General features: G+C 36.4%; 1 protein-coding gene across 15 annotated transcripts in view; it reads left to right on the forward strand.

Annotated features, from left to right (window-relative positions):
* The window catches only part of UBE3A (ubiquitin protein ligase E3A), a 94,656-nt gene that overhangs the window by 60,226 nt on the left and 17,647 nt on the right, over window positions 1-16,783 (forward strand). For 9 of the 15 annotated variants that reach the window (XM_081552063.1, XM_081552059.1, XM_081552061.1 and 6 more), the window contains 2 exons: window positions 2,616-2,920; window positions 9,724-10,970. In XM_081552063.1, coding sequence (XP_081408189.1) covers window positions 2,616-2,920; window positions 9,724-10,970 — 1,552 coding nt within the window. The remainder of the gene's footprint in view (window positions 1-2,615; window positions 2,921-9,723; window positions 10,971-16,783) is intronic. The other 6 variants (XM_081552069.1, XM_081552068.1, XM_081552070.1 and 3 more) reach the window with 2 other exon arrangements.

The raw sequence follows: 16,783 nt of genomic DNA on the forward strand, positions 1-16,783 counted from the left end.
TATTTTTGGTATTTTGAACTTTGAAACTAATCTTTAAAAAATCATACTGACAATTTAGTAAACCTGGAAGCCATTCAAATCACATATATGAAGTTAAGCCACTAACATTTCCCCTTTCATATTCATTAATTTTAATAAAGTACTGTTATAGAAAAAATAACTTGTAAGCAAAATGATAGAATAATTTTAAAAACCGCATCCAGAAATGCCATAAAACCGCATAGAGAAATGGTTATTAACACTTTGAAATAAAAGTGGCTAATTATGATAGTACTTTGTCACTGACTTTTACAATTAAAAGATCAATTAATGATCTATGCTAAATTCAGATCTTGATAATGTTTATTTATTCCATTGTGCAGATGGTTATCAGTTCCTTTTAGTAATCCTGTTTTTATGGTATGTCAGTTTTTTCCCAAGCTTTATAGAAACAACATATTTTGCAAAACTGTCCTATTATTTTCACCAAAAATGGGATCTTTGGTTCATATGGTTGATCCTCGTATTCATTTTTAAGACTTTTGATGCATGTTAATAATTTTCCTCCAGAAAGAAAATGCATATTTATATATATTCTCACTAGGGAAAGCTATTGCATTTTTGAAGAAGCAGCAATGTGTGGCATAAATCTTATAGATCCTTTATTTCTCTTTACATGTTGCCACTTTAATATTTGCACAGTGATATATTTGGAATAATATATTTCAATTTTCAGGAGTGGAATTATTTGTAACTGCTATAATAAGATATCTCAAGTCATGGTCATGCAGTTTTTAAGAGCATTTTGTGGATTTTACTTTTTTCCTCTGTTTGCATGTAGTGAGTGGTAAATTTGCATGGAACCTCTGAAAAACAGAGCGGCAGAATGAGTTGAATGTGTTTATTACTGTTTGTCACTTACCTTGATAGTTTAGAGACAAAGTCCTACTTTTGAGACAAAATTGAGCTTACTAATTAATGTGTTCCTTTTTTGTCTTCTTGTGAGTTGTTCCGTTTCTCATGATTAACAGGATGTATCTCATGATTAACAAGATGTAAACTCTAATGCTGTTTGCCATTTAGTCCTACATGTTTGTGAGATAATTGTAAGAACATCTTAAGAATTAAATTAGGTAAACTATTTTTTCTAGTTATGATTATTTGATGTTTTTATTCCTACATGTGTATTTGGAACCATAAGGGATAGCTATGAATTATGTTTTTTTTTAATCCAGTAGACTATCAAAGTTATGGTCATCTTATAACATAAATAGTAGTAGAAGTACATAGATCTTAAGATTTGAATAAACCGTAAAGATAGAAATCTAGTCCAGCTTCTTACTTGATGAAATAACCCCTTCTTCAGTATTCTTGCTGGGCTTTCCCGGGTGGTTCAAATGGTAAAGAGTCTGCCTGTAACACAGAGGAGACCCAGGTTAAATCCCTAGGTCAGAAATATCCCCTAGAGAAGGAAATGGCAACCCACTCCAGTTTTCTTGTCGGGAGAATTCCATGGACAGAGAAGCCTGGTGGGCTACAGTCTCAGTTCAGTTCAGTTCAGTTGCTCAGTAGGGTCCAACTCTTGGTGACTGTATGGACTGCAGCATGCCAGGCCTCCCTGTCCGTCACCAATTCCCAGAACCTGCTCAAACTCATGTCCGTCGAGTCGGTGATGCCATCCAACCATCTCATCCTCTGTCGTCCCTTTCTCCTCCTGCCTTCAATCTTTCCAAGCATCAGGGTCTTTTCCAGTGAGTTGGTTCTGCAGCCTACGAGTCAGGCTACAGTCTTTGAGTTGCAAAGAGTCGGACATGACTAAGGGACTAACAGTTTCACTTTCACTGACCTTGCTAGGCCTTCTGGAACAGCGATAATGAAACATTAATTCACATACATTAAGTTCACAAAGTAAGAGGGATTTAAGATTTTGCTCTAAAGAAAATTTAAAATATTTGATATTCCCATGGCATGGTATTAATAAGGTATTAATGGTATTAATGGTACCATGGGATTAATGAGGAAGGTTTAATGATACCTTTTGGGTTCAGGGTAGTATGTTTTGAGCTACCTTCTTGCAATATAATACAAGCTTTGAATGTTTTATTTATAAATATCTTTTTAAATTCTCCATATAGTGAAGCGGGGTGGGAGGACCCTTTTTTGTTCCACATAGAAGTTCTGTGTTAACTATCAATCAAGTATTTACAGACTTTTAAAACAAAATGGGGATTATATAAAAGAAAACTGGAATGATACTTTAGACTCTTCATTTTCTTAGTGTTAATTTTAAAGTGATAAAATACTAAAACTCTTACCCACAAAACTTTCCAGCTGTTGTGCTAAACAATTAAAACACATCAAACAAGCCCCACGCCCCATACCAAAGAAAGCACCTTCTATGAAAACAGTGATTTTGACAAGCATTGATATGAATAGGTCTTAGGAAATAGCTGTCAAATATTTCTCCAGGTAAAGGTTTTATGTAAGTAGCACATCTGCATTTTCTATACTTTATCTTAATATGCAAGTTTATTACTTCAGTGCTTGACTAACTTGTGCCTTGCTGGTGATCTGTTGAGCTTTGTATCTGAGAGCTGTACTAATCACTGTGCTTATCGTTTGAATGTCTGGTACAGGAAGCGAGCAGCTGCAAAACATCTAATAGAACGCTACTACCACCAGTTAACTGAGGGCTGTGGAAATGAAGCCTGCACGAATGAGTTTTGTGCTTCCTGTCCAACTTTTCATCGTATGGATAACAATGCAGCAGCTATTAAAGCCCTCGAGCTTTATAAGATTAATGCAAAACTCTGTGATCCTCATCCCTCCAAGAAAGGAGCAAGCTCAGCTTACCTTGAAAACTCTAAAGGTGCCTCTAACAACTGCTCTGACATAAAAATGAACAAGAAGGATGGACAAGGAGCAAGAGATGATTTTAAAGGTAAGTTGTTCTATTTTTAATTGAGAATTTTTGACTGAAAACCAAATTAGATTTTCAAAATGTGTGAGGTGTTGCTGTTGTCGTTTGCTTAGGACATGATTATAGTGGAATTGATTTTTATTGTGGTAAAGGGCAGAACTAAATAATAATTGAGTTAATGAATTAACTCTTTCACTATTCTTATGGTTTCTAATTAGAAGCAGATTATATTCCCAAAAGTTCCTTTCTTAATGGGTTGATTAGAAATATTACATGTTTTCCACTAGGAAAAATGTATTACATAGTAGTTAATCACATAAACTGGGCCATGAAGTCAATTAGCTATTAGGATAGCTGGCCTAAGTATCTGGAATGTGTTTTGGAACCTGAGCACTATATAGCAGAAGGAGCAGAAAGAGGAATTTCTATCTCTGAAGACACAGCAAATGTTGTAATATTTACCTGAGGAATAATGTTTTTCCTTCTAATTTATTCTTTCTGTATCATGCTCACCTTCTCCCAGGCATTTAGCACACTCATACTGCCAAGAATCATTACCTAACAATGGTAGACTCCACCCAAGCTTTCTAAATAATCCTGTATTCCAAAACTATTAATTTTTTTTCCTTTTAATCACCCAAGCTTTCTTTCTCCCAGTGAAGGCAAATCAGTATTAGAAACAAGCTAACTGAATTTCTGAATGAATGACAGCCCTGCCCAGAGGTAATTCTGTTTTAAAAGAGGAAGCTTTTTGTTCAGGATGTATATAAGTTAAATCCCTATAAAGTTTTCAGTAACGTCATTTGAATCAAGTTTAAATTAATTAGTGAAATGTAGTTGTGTTATAGCTTCTACTCGTTTCCACAGTAAAGCAGTTCTTATAACTTTATACAACTTTATTGTGTGAATATTTCTATTCTATGAATTGGCACACACCTTAGATAAATAAGGGAACGTTGTTAATATGTATAATGTAGAAGTAGGGCTTCCCACATAGCTCAGTCAGTAAAGAATCTGCCTGCAATGCAGGAGACCTGGGTTTGATTCCTGGGTGGGGAAGATCCCCTGGAGAAGGAAATGGCTGCCCACTCCAGTATTCTTGCCTGGATAAGTGCATGGACAGAGGAGCCTGGAGGGTTCCAGTCTGTGGGGCTGCAAGAGTCGGACACGACTGAGTGACAGAACCACCACCACATTACGTGCATTTTCCCAGTCAGTGTGTCCCGCAAGAACAGCAGTTACTTTGAATGTAGAGGGTGGTGTCACAATTGAGTGCAGCAAGCCATTTGGGGCTTAGAATACAGGATGGCTGTTCCCATCTTCTTTTTGGCTATGTGCTTTATCTTAGAGGTACTTACTGAGTGATTATTTCCAGTCTTCGTGTACTATTTAAGCCCAAATCTGTATAATTTAGCAGTTTGTTCTTCCAGTCTGCAACACTCTTCTTCCCACCCCCTTTTTCTAGCAACATCTGTATTTACTATCGTATGTTTCTACTAGGAATTATGAATGCATCAACGCCACTAGTACTTGTGAGTGTTAATTATATTTGCTGGCTCTAGTTTCAGTTTTGGGTGTTGAATAGTCTGCCCTAAACTGATTTTGCATGAGAATTTAAGTATAAAATGGTATAGATTAAGAGTGTTGTTCAAATACACGTATAGCATACACAAATGTCTCAATTACTGTTTTCTCAGTAGAATGCCTCATTTTATTGATACCCAAATGTTATAAATGTTTATATCTCAAAATGCAGTGTCTTTTTAGCTAATTTATACTTATGTCTGAAAGATTCAGCTTAACATTTTAAGCAAAACACTATGTGGATAAAATATTGGTAAGGCAATGGCACCCCACTCCAGTATCTTGCCTGGAAAATCCCATGGGTGGAGGAGCCTGGTAGGCTGCAGACCCATGGGGTCGCTAGGAGTCGGACATGACTGAGCGACTTCACTTTCACTTTTCCCTTTCATGCACTGGAGAAGGAAATGGCAACCCACTCCAGTATTCTTGCCTGGAGAATCCCAGGGACGGCAGAGCCTGGTGGGCTACCGTCTGTGGGGTCACACAGAGTCAGACACGACTGAAGCGACTTAGCAGCAGCATGTAGAATTAGTAGAATGTCAGAAACACTTGAAGATGTTATGAATGGCGTGACATGTCAGCAAAAGGGTGTGTGGGTCTCGAACATTGCTGTTCATAAGCCATGTTTACGGCATGCAAAGTGTTAACAACTTTATGATTTGATGGTTAGGAAGCACAGTGTCCTGTGTCCTAATTGGATAGTTATTTATAATAGCTACTTACCACGTGTTGGTTGCCTATTAAGAAATTAGAATTTTTTTGCATTATCTTAAAAGAACATGTTGTAATTTTTTTCCCATTAAAATAATGGGAAATACGCTCCAGTTAGCAGTTTCACGCTTTCCAGAAAGAGATTATTCAAGTTTAGAAGAAGATGGCTCTGTGTTTTTAATAGAACAAACATAAGGATTTATTCTTAAAGAGTTGTGGCTGTAAAAGAATGTGTTGCCAGTCTGGTAACAAGGACCAAAGATTAGATTTGTGGTGTGATAAAATCTGGTATTTTGGTGGTTCAGCATTTGGAAGCTGTTCATTCACTAATCATTTGCATTTTAAAATGTCTTTTACTCTAAAGCAAATATAAAAGTAGAGGTAAGAATCATATTAAGAAATTTTATATGTTGTACAGTACAAGGGTCCATTTGTCATAATGATGATAGTTATCTACATGACTAAAATAATCCTCTGCATAAGTATTTGATGACAAAGCTGTTTAAAGGGATAGATTAAGATTTTTGTCAATATCGTTGTTTTACCTATATATCTTCTTAAAGTTAATAGACAAAACATATCACTTGTTCTCTTTCCTATAAACATATCTGAATAATTTATTCAAAATTACAGAACTATTTGGATTGCTCCATTTTTATTTCTTCCACAGTTTGATAATTTTTACTAGCCGATATGAAAAGGGGTCTTGAAATGTTCCCAGGTGGTGCAGTGGTAGAGGGTCTGCCTGCCAGTGCAGAAGACATAAGAGACATACATGGGTTGGATCCCTGGGTCAGAAGATTCCCTGGAGTAGGAAATGGCAATCCATTCCAGTATTCTTGCCTGGAAAGTTTCATGGACAGAGGAGCCTGATGGGCTACTGTTCATGGATCTCAAAGAGTTGGACATGACTGAACACAGCGCTTTTTTTTTTAATTGGTTAAAGAACAGTTTTATGATGTGTAGAGACTTTTATAGTCTTTGTTTTCATAATTTGAAATGGTGATACTAGTTAGCTTATTCTATCTACCAATAAAAAAGAAGTGATTTTTTTTTGTACTCAAAATATGAATTAGTCATGTTTGCCTCATTTGTCAGGAGGGCAAACCCTCAGAAGTCTGCCGATAGACTCCCGCTTAGGTCTGCAGACCCGTTTCACAGATCGGCCCCCCAAGTGGAAGTGAAGATCGGGATGCTGGTGTTTAGTTTTCGCAGTTTCTTTCATAACGGCATGTCATGATGAAGATTGGTGAATGAGTTTGGAGTTAGCCAGCATAAAGTGTCTGCCCAGATGTATTAGAGAGCTGGGGGGAAGCGAGCAGTTTCAGAGGATCAGATTTCAGATATGAAGTGATTTTAGTCCTTCCTTTGGAGGTGAGAGGTAATTACAGTAGAAAATGTAAGTTAATATAGCCATGCAAACTAAATTGATATGGCTCAGGACACAAAAGTCTTGGGGTATTAGCCAGTTTAAACATAGACCTTCTTCTATTAGTTTAGAATGAGATATTGTGTTTGGTCATTAAATATTTCATATCCTTTTAGTTATTGGTTAATCTTACCTGTCAAACATTTGAGTACTTTCAGTAATGCCAGAAATAATTAAGGATCACAATACACACACACAGATACATGGAACTTTCAGATTTTTTAATTATCTTTGCCCAGAGTATTTATTCTTCTCTTTGCTGTTGATGTGTAAAGTGAAATTTGGTTTTCTACTGTTGTAAAGGCTATTTTCACTCATTCCTTTTATTTAATGTAGTTATTAGACCATAGTGTTGAAACACTTTTGCTTATGTATTTTCATTTAAAATACATTTATTTTATTATTGTATCCCATAATTTGTTGTTATTGAAGTTTTATTTTATTGAAGTACTTATAATATGCAATAAATTGTTGACTGTTAAAACATTTTCTTTTATACCTTGGGGCTTTCCCAGTGGCACGGTAGTAAAGAATCTGCCTGCCAATGCAGGAGATGTGAGTTCGATCCTTGGGTCAGGGAGAACTTCTGGAATAGGAAATGGCAAACCACTCCAGTTTTCTTGCCTGGAAAATTCCACGAACAGAGGCTGATGGCCTACAGCCCATGGGGTCACAAAGAATCGGACATGACTGAGCACATTCTATCTGATATTCATGCAGGTCATAACAGAAAAAGTACTGTTACTGAGCAATATTTCTCAGCTTTGGTAGTGAAAATTTGTAATTATATAGGCTTATTTCAGATAATAGGATGGATTTTTCTGGTTTTTTTTTTTAGATGATAATCGATCATGGAATGAGTGCATTATAGTCAATTTTAATTTTAAAATTGTTAGTTTTTTTTTTTCTTAGTTAAATTTCATGAGAATTTTATGCTATATGAGGTGTTAAGTCAACACATTGCGTATTGTATGATGTTCCCAAGCTTTGGGGTTTACTACTTTTTGAGTTTGAATGTTTCACATTGTTTTCCACTTCAGTCACTCAGTACCTTCTTTGAAAAGGTCAAACACTATAAAAGCTCAGATTAAGTTGCATAAAATAAATCAACATTTGAATAAGATGAGAACTCGGAGTTTTAGAAAATAGTGTGTTAAGATTCATTTTTGCATGTGGGCTTGTATTTTTTTCTTGAGTAAGAAAAGCGTAAGAGAAGGAACACATGGAGGGTTTCTTTTTCCAATGTACCTCATGCAGTGGCACTCCTCTGAAATACTCACGCATTCCATAACCTCCAAACTCACTCTGTTCCTCTCAAGGGAATATACATACAGATTTAAATTTTGTCATTAAAGATAACGAGAGTCATAGGGTTGTCCGGTTTTTCTGAAAGAGGATAATGGCAGATATAAAAAAGTCTAATAGCAAAAGCTGCTAAGTAGGCCTGAATCACTATATTTAAAGAGAGATATGAGAGGGAAGGAAAATGAATTCCAGCAAACTGCAACAAACTTTTTCATGTCTGTAACAATCCATTGCTCCCGATATTTTTATCTCAAAAAATCCTTGAAGTGTTCTCTTCTTTTTTATTTCTTCTGTGATTTTACTAGAATTTCACCTTGTTAGCATCACTGTAACTGTGAAAATGTGTAGTAAGTTGAATTCCGTCTGGCCTCTCATGACCTCCTGTCATTTTTGCCTTAGGATATTATTTCTTTATAAGGAAGAATGGATATAATAGAAAATCTTAATAAACTCCCACGGATTTAAATATTACAAGCTGGAAAAACAGTGGTAACCTCAGTTTAGGGGAGATGATCATTACTTGTATTTTAAAGACTCTGAAGTCAAGGTGGGGGAATGAAAGGCTTCTGTACTTGTACGCATCAGCTGGACTGCAATATCAAGTAGACTCCACAAAGAATGCTGTCTTACTACAAACAGTGGGCATTTATTTCTAGCTTGTCCAACAGTCATAATATCCTGGATTGCCAGAGTTCTGGTTCATGCAGTCATTCAAAGAAGGAGCTTTATTGTCAACTATTATCCTCAACACGATTTTCAGAACCATCCTAGGAGTGTCATCTCATTAGCCAGAAGGAGAAAAGCCTTGCCTGAAAGTAGAACTTATCTCAGAAAGCTGGGAAAGAAGGAGAATGTGTCCAACTCTGTACCCAGAAAGGAGAGGAAGTAAATTTTGGTGACTACTAGTGGTATGTTTTGGAGAGGGAAGTGGCAACCCACTCCAGTGTTCTTGCCTGGAGAATCCTGTGGACTGAGGAGCCTGGTGGGCTGCTTGCTGTCCATGGGGTCACACAGAGTCGGACACGACTGAAGTGCCTTAGCAGCAGCAGCGGTGGTGGTGGTGTGTTTCTCTTGTCTGCTTGTAAGTTGCCTTCTTCCCACTCTATTTTTTTATTACTCTGTAACTATTTCCTGTTACCATGTAAGATTTATTCCAGCCTATTACTTGGCTGCATATGGCAGTATCTGTCAACTTCAGAGTGTATGGTTAGTGATATATTAATTCTTCTCCGTCACCCACAGAATGGTCGCCCTGGAAAAAAAAAACCAAAAAACTAAAAAGGAAGACTCAGAAAGGAACTGGTTTGGTTTTAGGACACGGGCTGTTTCCAAAAGAAGACTCTGAAGAAACCTTTCTGAAAATATTGCCTCAGTGCTAGTCTTGAGAACAGTAGTCAAATGAGAAACCTCTTAGAAATACAGTGTTGTTTCTGGTCTCCAGTGAGGAGTGTGATGAGTCAGCACATGATCTCCTTGATTCACATTTACAGTTAATGGTACATGTTCATATATGCCATCATTGTGAAGAGAGTTTGAGCTCATTAAAAGCTGTGTCTAAGAACGTATATAGAATATAAAAGAATGAGTAAGGTTGTACTGCTGTTACTAGTACATTGGAAAAAAAGATAAGCATGTTTTGTTTGTTGAAACAAAGATACTTTTTAAAAATAGTTGTAAATCACAAGTGGTATTTAGCGTAGAATGTTTGACTATTTTGTTTTTCACTAGAATTTTCTAAAGCAGACATGCATGTATGTTATAAAAATAAATGTTCTCTCTTCTCCTGATTTTCTAGATGTGACTTACCTAACCGAAGAGATGGTGTATGAAATTCTTGAATTATGTAGAGAGAGAGAGGATTATTCCCCTTTAATTCGTGTTATTGGAAGAGTTTTTTCTAGTGCTGAAGCATTGGTACAAAGCTTTCGGAAAGTCAAACAACACACCAAGGAAGAACTGAAATCTCTTCAAGGAAAGGACGAAGATAAAGATGAAGATGAAAAGGAAAAGGCTGCATGTTCTGCAGCGGCTATGGAGGAGGATTCAGAAGCATCTTCCTCAAGGATAAGTGATAGCTCACAAGGAGATAACAACTTACAAAAGTTAGGCCCTGATGATGTGTCTGTGGATATTGAGGCTGTTAGAAGGGTCTACACCAGATTGCTCTCTAACGAAAAAATAGAAACTGCTTTTCTCAATGCACTTGTGTATTTGTCACCTAATGTGGAATGTGACTTGACGTATCACAATGTATACTCCAGAGATCCTAATTATCTGAATTTATTCATCATTGTCATGGAGAATAGAAATCTCCACAGTCCTGAATATCTGGAAATGGCTTTGCCACTATTTTGCAAAGCAATGAGTAAGCTACCCCTTGCAGCCCAAGGAAAACTGGTCAGACTGTGGTCTAAATACAGTGCAGACCAGATTCGGAGAATGATGGAAACATTTCAGCAGCTTATTACGTACAAAGTCATAAGCACTGACTTTAACAATCGAAATCTAGTGAACGATGATGATGCTATTGTTGCTGCTTCCAAGTGCTTGAAAATGGTTTACTATGCAAATGTAGTAGGAGGGGAAGTAGACACAAATCATAATGAAGAAGATGATGAAGAGCCCCTTCCTGAGTCCAGTGAATTGACACTTCAGGAGTTATTGGGAGAAGAAAGAAGGAACAAGAAAGGTCCTCGAGTGGACCCACTGGAAACTGAACTTGCTGTTAAAACTCTGGATTGTCGAAAACCACTTATCCCTTTTGAAGAGTTTATTAATGAACCACTGAATGATGTTCTAGAAATGGATAAAGATTATACTTTTTTCAAAGTAGAAACCGAGAACAAGTTCTCTTTTATGACATGTCCCTTTATACTGAATGCTGTCACAAAGAATTTGGGATTATATTATGACAATAGGATTCGCATGTACAGTGAACGAAGAATTACTGTTCTCTACAGCTTAGTTCAAGGACAGCAGTTGAATCCATATTTGAGACTCAAAGTCAGACGTGACCATATCATAGATGATGCACTTGTCCGGGTAAGTTGGACTACTGTTTAAAAATTAGTACTAGATCCAGTACCTAATGATGGGCATGCTGTGATACAGTTCAGTGAATTCATTTTATAAGTGACTTTTGGGGGAGGTGGGTGAATGTATATGATATTATACAGTATAGGAATGCATTGACTTTTTTTTTTTTATTGTAAGTACTATACTTTTGTTGTTGCCCTTGTCCCACGTTTATAAATGTTCCACAAAATATTGATGGTCTTGTATCATAGTAACTCTCTTTGAAAAAGAATAAATTTTCTAAATCTTGACAACTAACCCCCGAAGTTTTTCCATTCAGAAGAGCAGTGGGTATTCTAGAGCACAGAACAAGGGGACTTGGGAGATTCCCGATAATGAGTGTGAATGGGGAGAAGTGGTAGGATAATGCCACACCACAAAATATAAGTGGTGTCTAAAAATTCCATCGTGTAAAACTTGTGAGGTAGATGAAGTGACCCAGGCAGGTTGGAGCATGCTGCTAGTGAGAGTTCCTGCTGGGTCCCTGCTGGGCTGTGAGTTTGCTCCCACGTCAGCATACATACGGACTATGCAGGGCCTTAGAGTTGGTTGGAACTTGTGGGAAAACAACTATTCCCGGAATCTTATAATTAATGGTGCCTGTGTCATCATTCCAATCTTGGGAGATTAATCTGGGAGAATACTGAGAATACATGTATGCTCTTTCAGATAACGTTGCTTTTTGTTCATTCTTTACCTTCACAGAAAGTAAAAATTTAGTGTCCTCATTTAAGAATATAAGCCTTGGTGGAAGACAGAGTACAGTTGCCAATCACATGTACCAACATTTACATTTGTCAGAGGGTTCTTTATCACAGACTTTTGTTGTATTTATAATATTAGGTATACCTGGCATTTTTAGTTCTATTTCATCAACTTCAAGTAAAATTTAATGGCAACTAAAATTAAGATATAGTCAGTCTTATATACTAATAAAGGAAAAGAGTCCATGGCACAGATAACTAGAAAGTAATGATACTTATTTCAAAATGTACTTTAGTTTTAGAATTAGATTTGCCTAAAACTGAGAATTTATAAAACTAAGTCAGTGGGGGAAGTTGTTGGACATCTTGGAAATTTAAAAGGTATGGAATTCTGTACTTCTCTGTTACTGTGTGTGTGTGTGTGTGTTTAACATCAAATATATTTCTAGTGTTGAAGAGTCTACATCATTTAAGAAACTCAGGCAGTTTTTCACCAGAGACAGGAAAGGGCAGTAGTTGCTTGAAGTAATTACCATTGCTGCTTTCTGGTGCCCTTTTCATTTTATTTTAGTAGCTGTGAGCTATATGAATAACTAATAACGTACTATACTTAATAACTGATGTTCAGGCAGCCAGTGACTTATTTTCTGTAGTTTAGCAGAATGGTAGGACATGGTATAAGGATGTGCTGATGTTTTATAGAAAGCATGTTGAGGTCTGTCTGTGAATTTCCATTGTTAGAACAGAAGAGCAAATCCCTAAATTGCACATTTTATCTTTGTCTTGTTGAGGTTTGGGATCCTTTAATCTGTTTCCAGCAAAAGCTATACCTGACCTTTAAAAGCAATGAAACTAACTCTGTAAGACTAAATCCAGAGTTTAAAAAAATTATCTGCCTTCTCAGAAATCTCTGAGAGCCTTACTCTCTCCCTCTGCCCCTGTCCCATTCCCCTGATACCCCAGTAAAGCAAGATTAAGAAACCACAAGAGTTTAGGTGCTAATTGTATAATTATTTTATTCTATTTTAAAAATTAACCTCCAGAATTTTGAGCAAATAACTGTTTTGGTTTATAAGGACTTCCTTTGAGCAAATGTTAGGGTGAAGTTAACTGTGAGCTTTTAAATTATGCTAACAAATTTTTTTTTTCATATATTTGGCTGATCATATCAAAGCTAAGTAGTGTTCACTGGGTAACATCTGCACTTGAATATTACCGCTTCAGAAACCCTTTGTGTGAGGCACTTTGCTAAGCAGTAGAGATATAAAGATGAATCATGACTGCTGAGGAGCTTAGGGCACACATTAAACAGGCTGTAGTCTCGTTTTCTAACGCTCTTCACTTCTCTCTCTCCCTTCTTTCCACCTTTTGTAACAGTGTGAAAAGATTTTTTTTTTAAAGCATTAAAATAGATCATGGAAGTCAAATTGATAATCTGCAAGTGTTGAGGGCACATTTATACCCTCTCAGGGTGCACTGTAGAAAGTAGTGACGGGTTCTCAACATCTCCTTCCCAAGGTCTGCTTTGCCTTTTTCAAGCCTCATCTTTCTATATCACAATTTGATAAGCAGAATAAACCGATTGACCACTATCTTGTGTGCATGTATACTAAGTTGCTTCAGTTGTGTCTGACTCTTTGTGACCCTGTGGACTGTGGCCCACCAGGCTCCTCTGTCCATGGGATTCTCCAGGCTAGAATACTGGAGGGGGTGCCATGCCCTCCGGGGGATCCTCCTGACCCAGGAATTGAACCCGTGTCTCTTACGTCTCCTGCGTTGGTAGGAGACACTTACCACTACTATCACCACCTTGGGAGCCCAACCACTTTCTTACAACCTGCTAATTTTGAACTACAGAGTACGGCCAGGAAAAGAAGAAGAGATGAGAAACTCTGTGGTGGGTTCAATAGTAATAATTAAATAATTAAGGTTATAAGGTCTTAGACTCTAAGAGCTAAAAGAAGCCTTAAAAACCTGTCTACTCGTTAGTTTATAAATGAGGCCTGGAAATTAGTGACTACATATATGGCACTCTTGAGTATGTTTTCTATTGGATCTTATTGGTCAGTTACTAATTGTAAGACTGACTGACTTGAAGGGAGAGGTAGTAACTTCACTTACTGATTACAGACTTTTTATTTTAAAAGAAAGTAGTATTCAGTGGTTTCATGTACTATGTAATTCAAAGCAGAGTAGCAGATTGTTCCCTAAATGGAGTTTTTGGAGGAATGTTTTTGATGACAGTAGGAGTATTATTAGTGTTTACAGTATTTCTATCAAACTTAACATATCATTCACTGGTCGTAGGGCACACTGTTATTACCATTAAAAAGAAAAAATGCTGCCAGTTTAGTTTTGAGATGCTATCAATTTTATGTTATATCCTGATTTCAGATACATAAAAGTGTAAAAACAAAAAAGCAGATTTTAAGAATCAGTGAAATATGATAATGTATCAGTTGTCTTTCCACAAATAGATATCAGGATTGTTTAAGAACTACCCCTACACCCTTAAATTAGTGGAATATTTCTCCCTGGAACTTTATTTTTGTTATTCCTTAGGAAATAGTACAGTGATGATGTTATTTAGTTGCCAAGTCATTTCCAACTCTTTTGGGACCCCATGGACTGTAGCCTGCCAGGCTCCACAGTCCATGGGATTTCCCAGACAAGAATGGAGTGGGTTGTCATTTCCTTCTCCAGGGCATCTTCCCAACCCATGATCGAACCCAACGTCTCCTGCATTGCAGGCAGATTCTTTACCACTGGGCCACCAGGAAAGTCCCAGTACAGTGATAAATAGTCTCAGAACTCAGCTTTCAATTTGAATGAGAACAGTTCTAATGTGATGAGGTTATTTACAGTATTTTGATAATAACATTTACCTATTTGTGTGGACTTTTAAATTATCTTTTAGGTAATTTGTCATTTTTCTTAGACAAAGCATCTCTAAGGGAAGAGGATGTTAAAAAAAATTTTTTTTTAATGACCTTTTTATGTTAGGAGATTGAGGGTATGAGTATTGTAGGAGACAGTATTACCATCGGTAAGGTGCCCCAAACCACATCTGAACAGGAGATGTAGAATTGGATAGAAAAGTCCTGAAAAGATTAAAGTTGATGAGGACAAATGACTGGACTGCCGAGAGTCATGCTCAGTCTCTTCTAAAAACCACTCACCCATTTTTTTTGTTTGTTTTTTTTCTTTTGACTTTGCTGGTACTATCTAATCTAGTCCCCAGCATTTTCCTTGATAGACACCTTTAGTTATTGTTGAAACAAAACTTGATTCTTTACTTGTAAACTGACCTACAGTGCTTTAGGAGTACGATTACTCTGTGGCCCTTCGGTATGCTTAATTGTATCTTCTGCATTCACTATATGGTGCTTAGTGCAGTGGCCATTATAGTTTCTTAAGATTTATTCTAGTTGAAGAACTTTACGCTTGATTTATGTCCTTTAAGTAGAACAAGAGAATGAAGTAGATCTACTTAGATTCTCAGCACCAAACAGTAGTTTAAAGCAGTGAAACTTGTCAGACTCCTTAATGTTACATGTGAAGAAAATGAAACTCAGATTCTGACCTACAGAAATTAGTGGCAGAATTGTAAGTAGAATTAACGGTTCCTGGTCTCACGGGGAGATGTGATTATATATTTGGCTCTTACCCAAACATTTATAGTTAAGATAAAGCAACTTCATCTCTATAATTTATAGAGAAATGAAAAAACTAAATATGTCTGGATAATCTGAAAATCTTATTCCAGTCAATAATTTGATGTGGTAAAGAATCTAATGCAAGAGACGCAGGTTTGATCCCTCAGTCGGAAAGAGCCTCTAGAAAAGGAAATGGCTACCCACTCTAATACTCTTGCCTGGGAAATCCCATGGACAGAGGAGCCAGGTGGGCTACAGTTCATGGGGTTGCAAAAGAGTTGGGCACAACTTAGTAACTAAACAACAACAAGAAAACCTGTATATAAAAATAAATGAAGGATGCATATAAATTCTCCTTTTCAGAATGTTCATTGACATATTGTCCCAATTTCCAAATATCCTACCTTCAAGATAGCTTTTGATTTTAAAAATTCAATTTTAATACTATGTGTCTACTACATTAAGTAATTTACCTTTGCCATTTAGTTCTTAAATCGTTTGTAATTGAATAATGAATTAGAAGTGCTTGTTTTAAGAGAAATAAAAATAAATGCAGTCCCTTAATAATGACCTTTGTCAAAATAGTTATTGCTAAATTTTATGTTTCGTATTTGTTACCACAATCATAGTTTTCATAAAAGACAGACTAATGTCGTAAATGATACCGTATTTTACAGAACCACGTGATATATCTGATAATCTAAATAATAGGAAATTTTCACCCACTAAATTCAATTGCCATCTATTTTTCAAATCCTTTTTATGAATATTTGCATTTGAATATATCGATTCATAATATGTATTTATTGTAATATATATTTAATGTAAAGAGAAATACAGAAGCGCATAAGGAAGACAAAATCACTCAATATTTTAAGAAAGTTGTTGCTCGTCTTGGGGGAGGGGCAGTAGAGCACAGTAAGGAGCTCACTGCCTCAGCCAGAACCTGTTCCACCGCTTACTGACTAAGAGCACGCTCATGAATCTCCTTTCTTCAGGCTATGCATCTGTAAAATGGGGTTAATAATATTTGCAACTTGGTAAGGTTCTTGTGAAAATTTAAAAAGTTGATACATGTAAAGTGCCCTGACATATTAAGTGCTGTATGTTGTTTTGTTATTAAAGCCATAATAGTTTTGTTCTTTAACAGCTGAGCTGTTATGTTTTTAGCCAAGCCTGAAAAAAAAAATTGAGAATTAATAAAACAAAAGGAATAATTTTGCAGGGAATTCATCTAAGTGTTTCATATACATTTACTTATTAGTATATTTGTATGCTTATTTTTACAAATAAAACTGAAACAGATAAATTGACCTTATTTTACAATTACCATAATAATAGGACATTGCATTAAATTATTTTGGCATTCAGGATGGGGGATGGAGAGTGAAGATTGGTGGAAATGGAGAGACTTGTAATA

The sequence above is a fragment of the Giraffa tippelskirchi genome, chromosome 12 (assembly GCF_054371585.1).
Source record: "Giraffa tippelskirchi isolate mGirTip1 chromosome 12, T2T-mGirTip1v1.2.pri, whole genome shotgun sequence".
Lineage (NCBI taxonomy): Eukaryota > Metazoa > Chordata > Mammalia > Artiodactyla > Giraffidae > Giraffa > Giraffa tippelskirchi.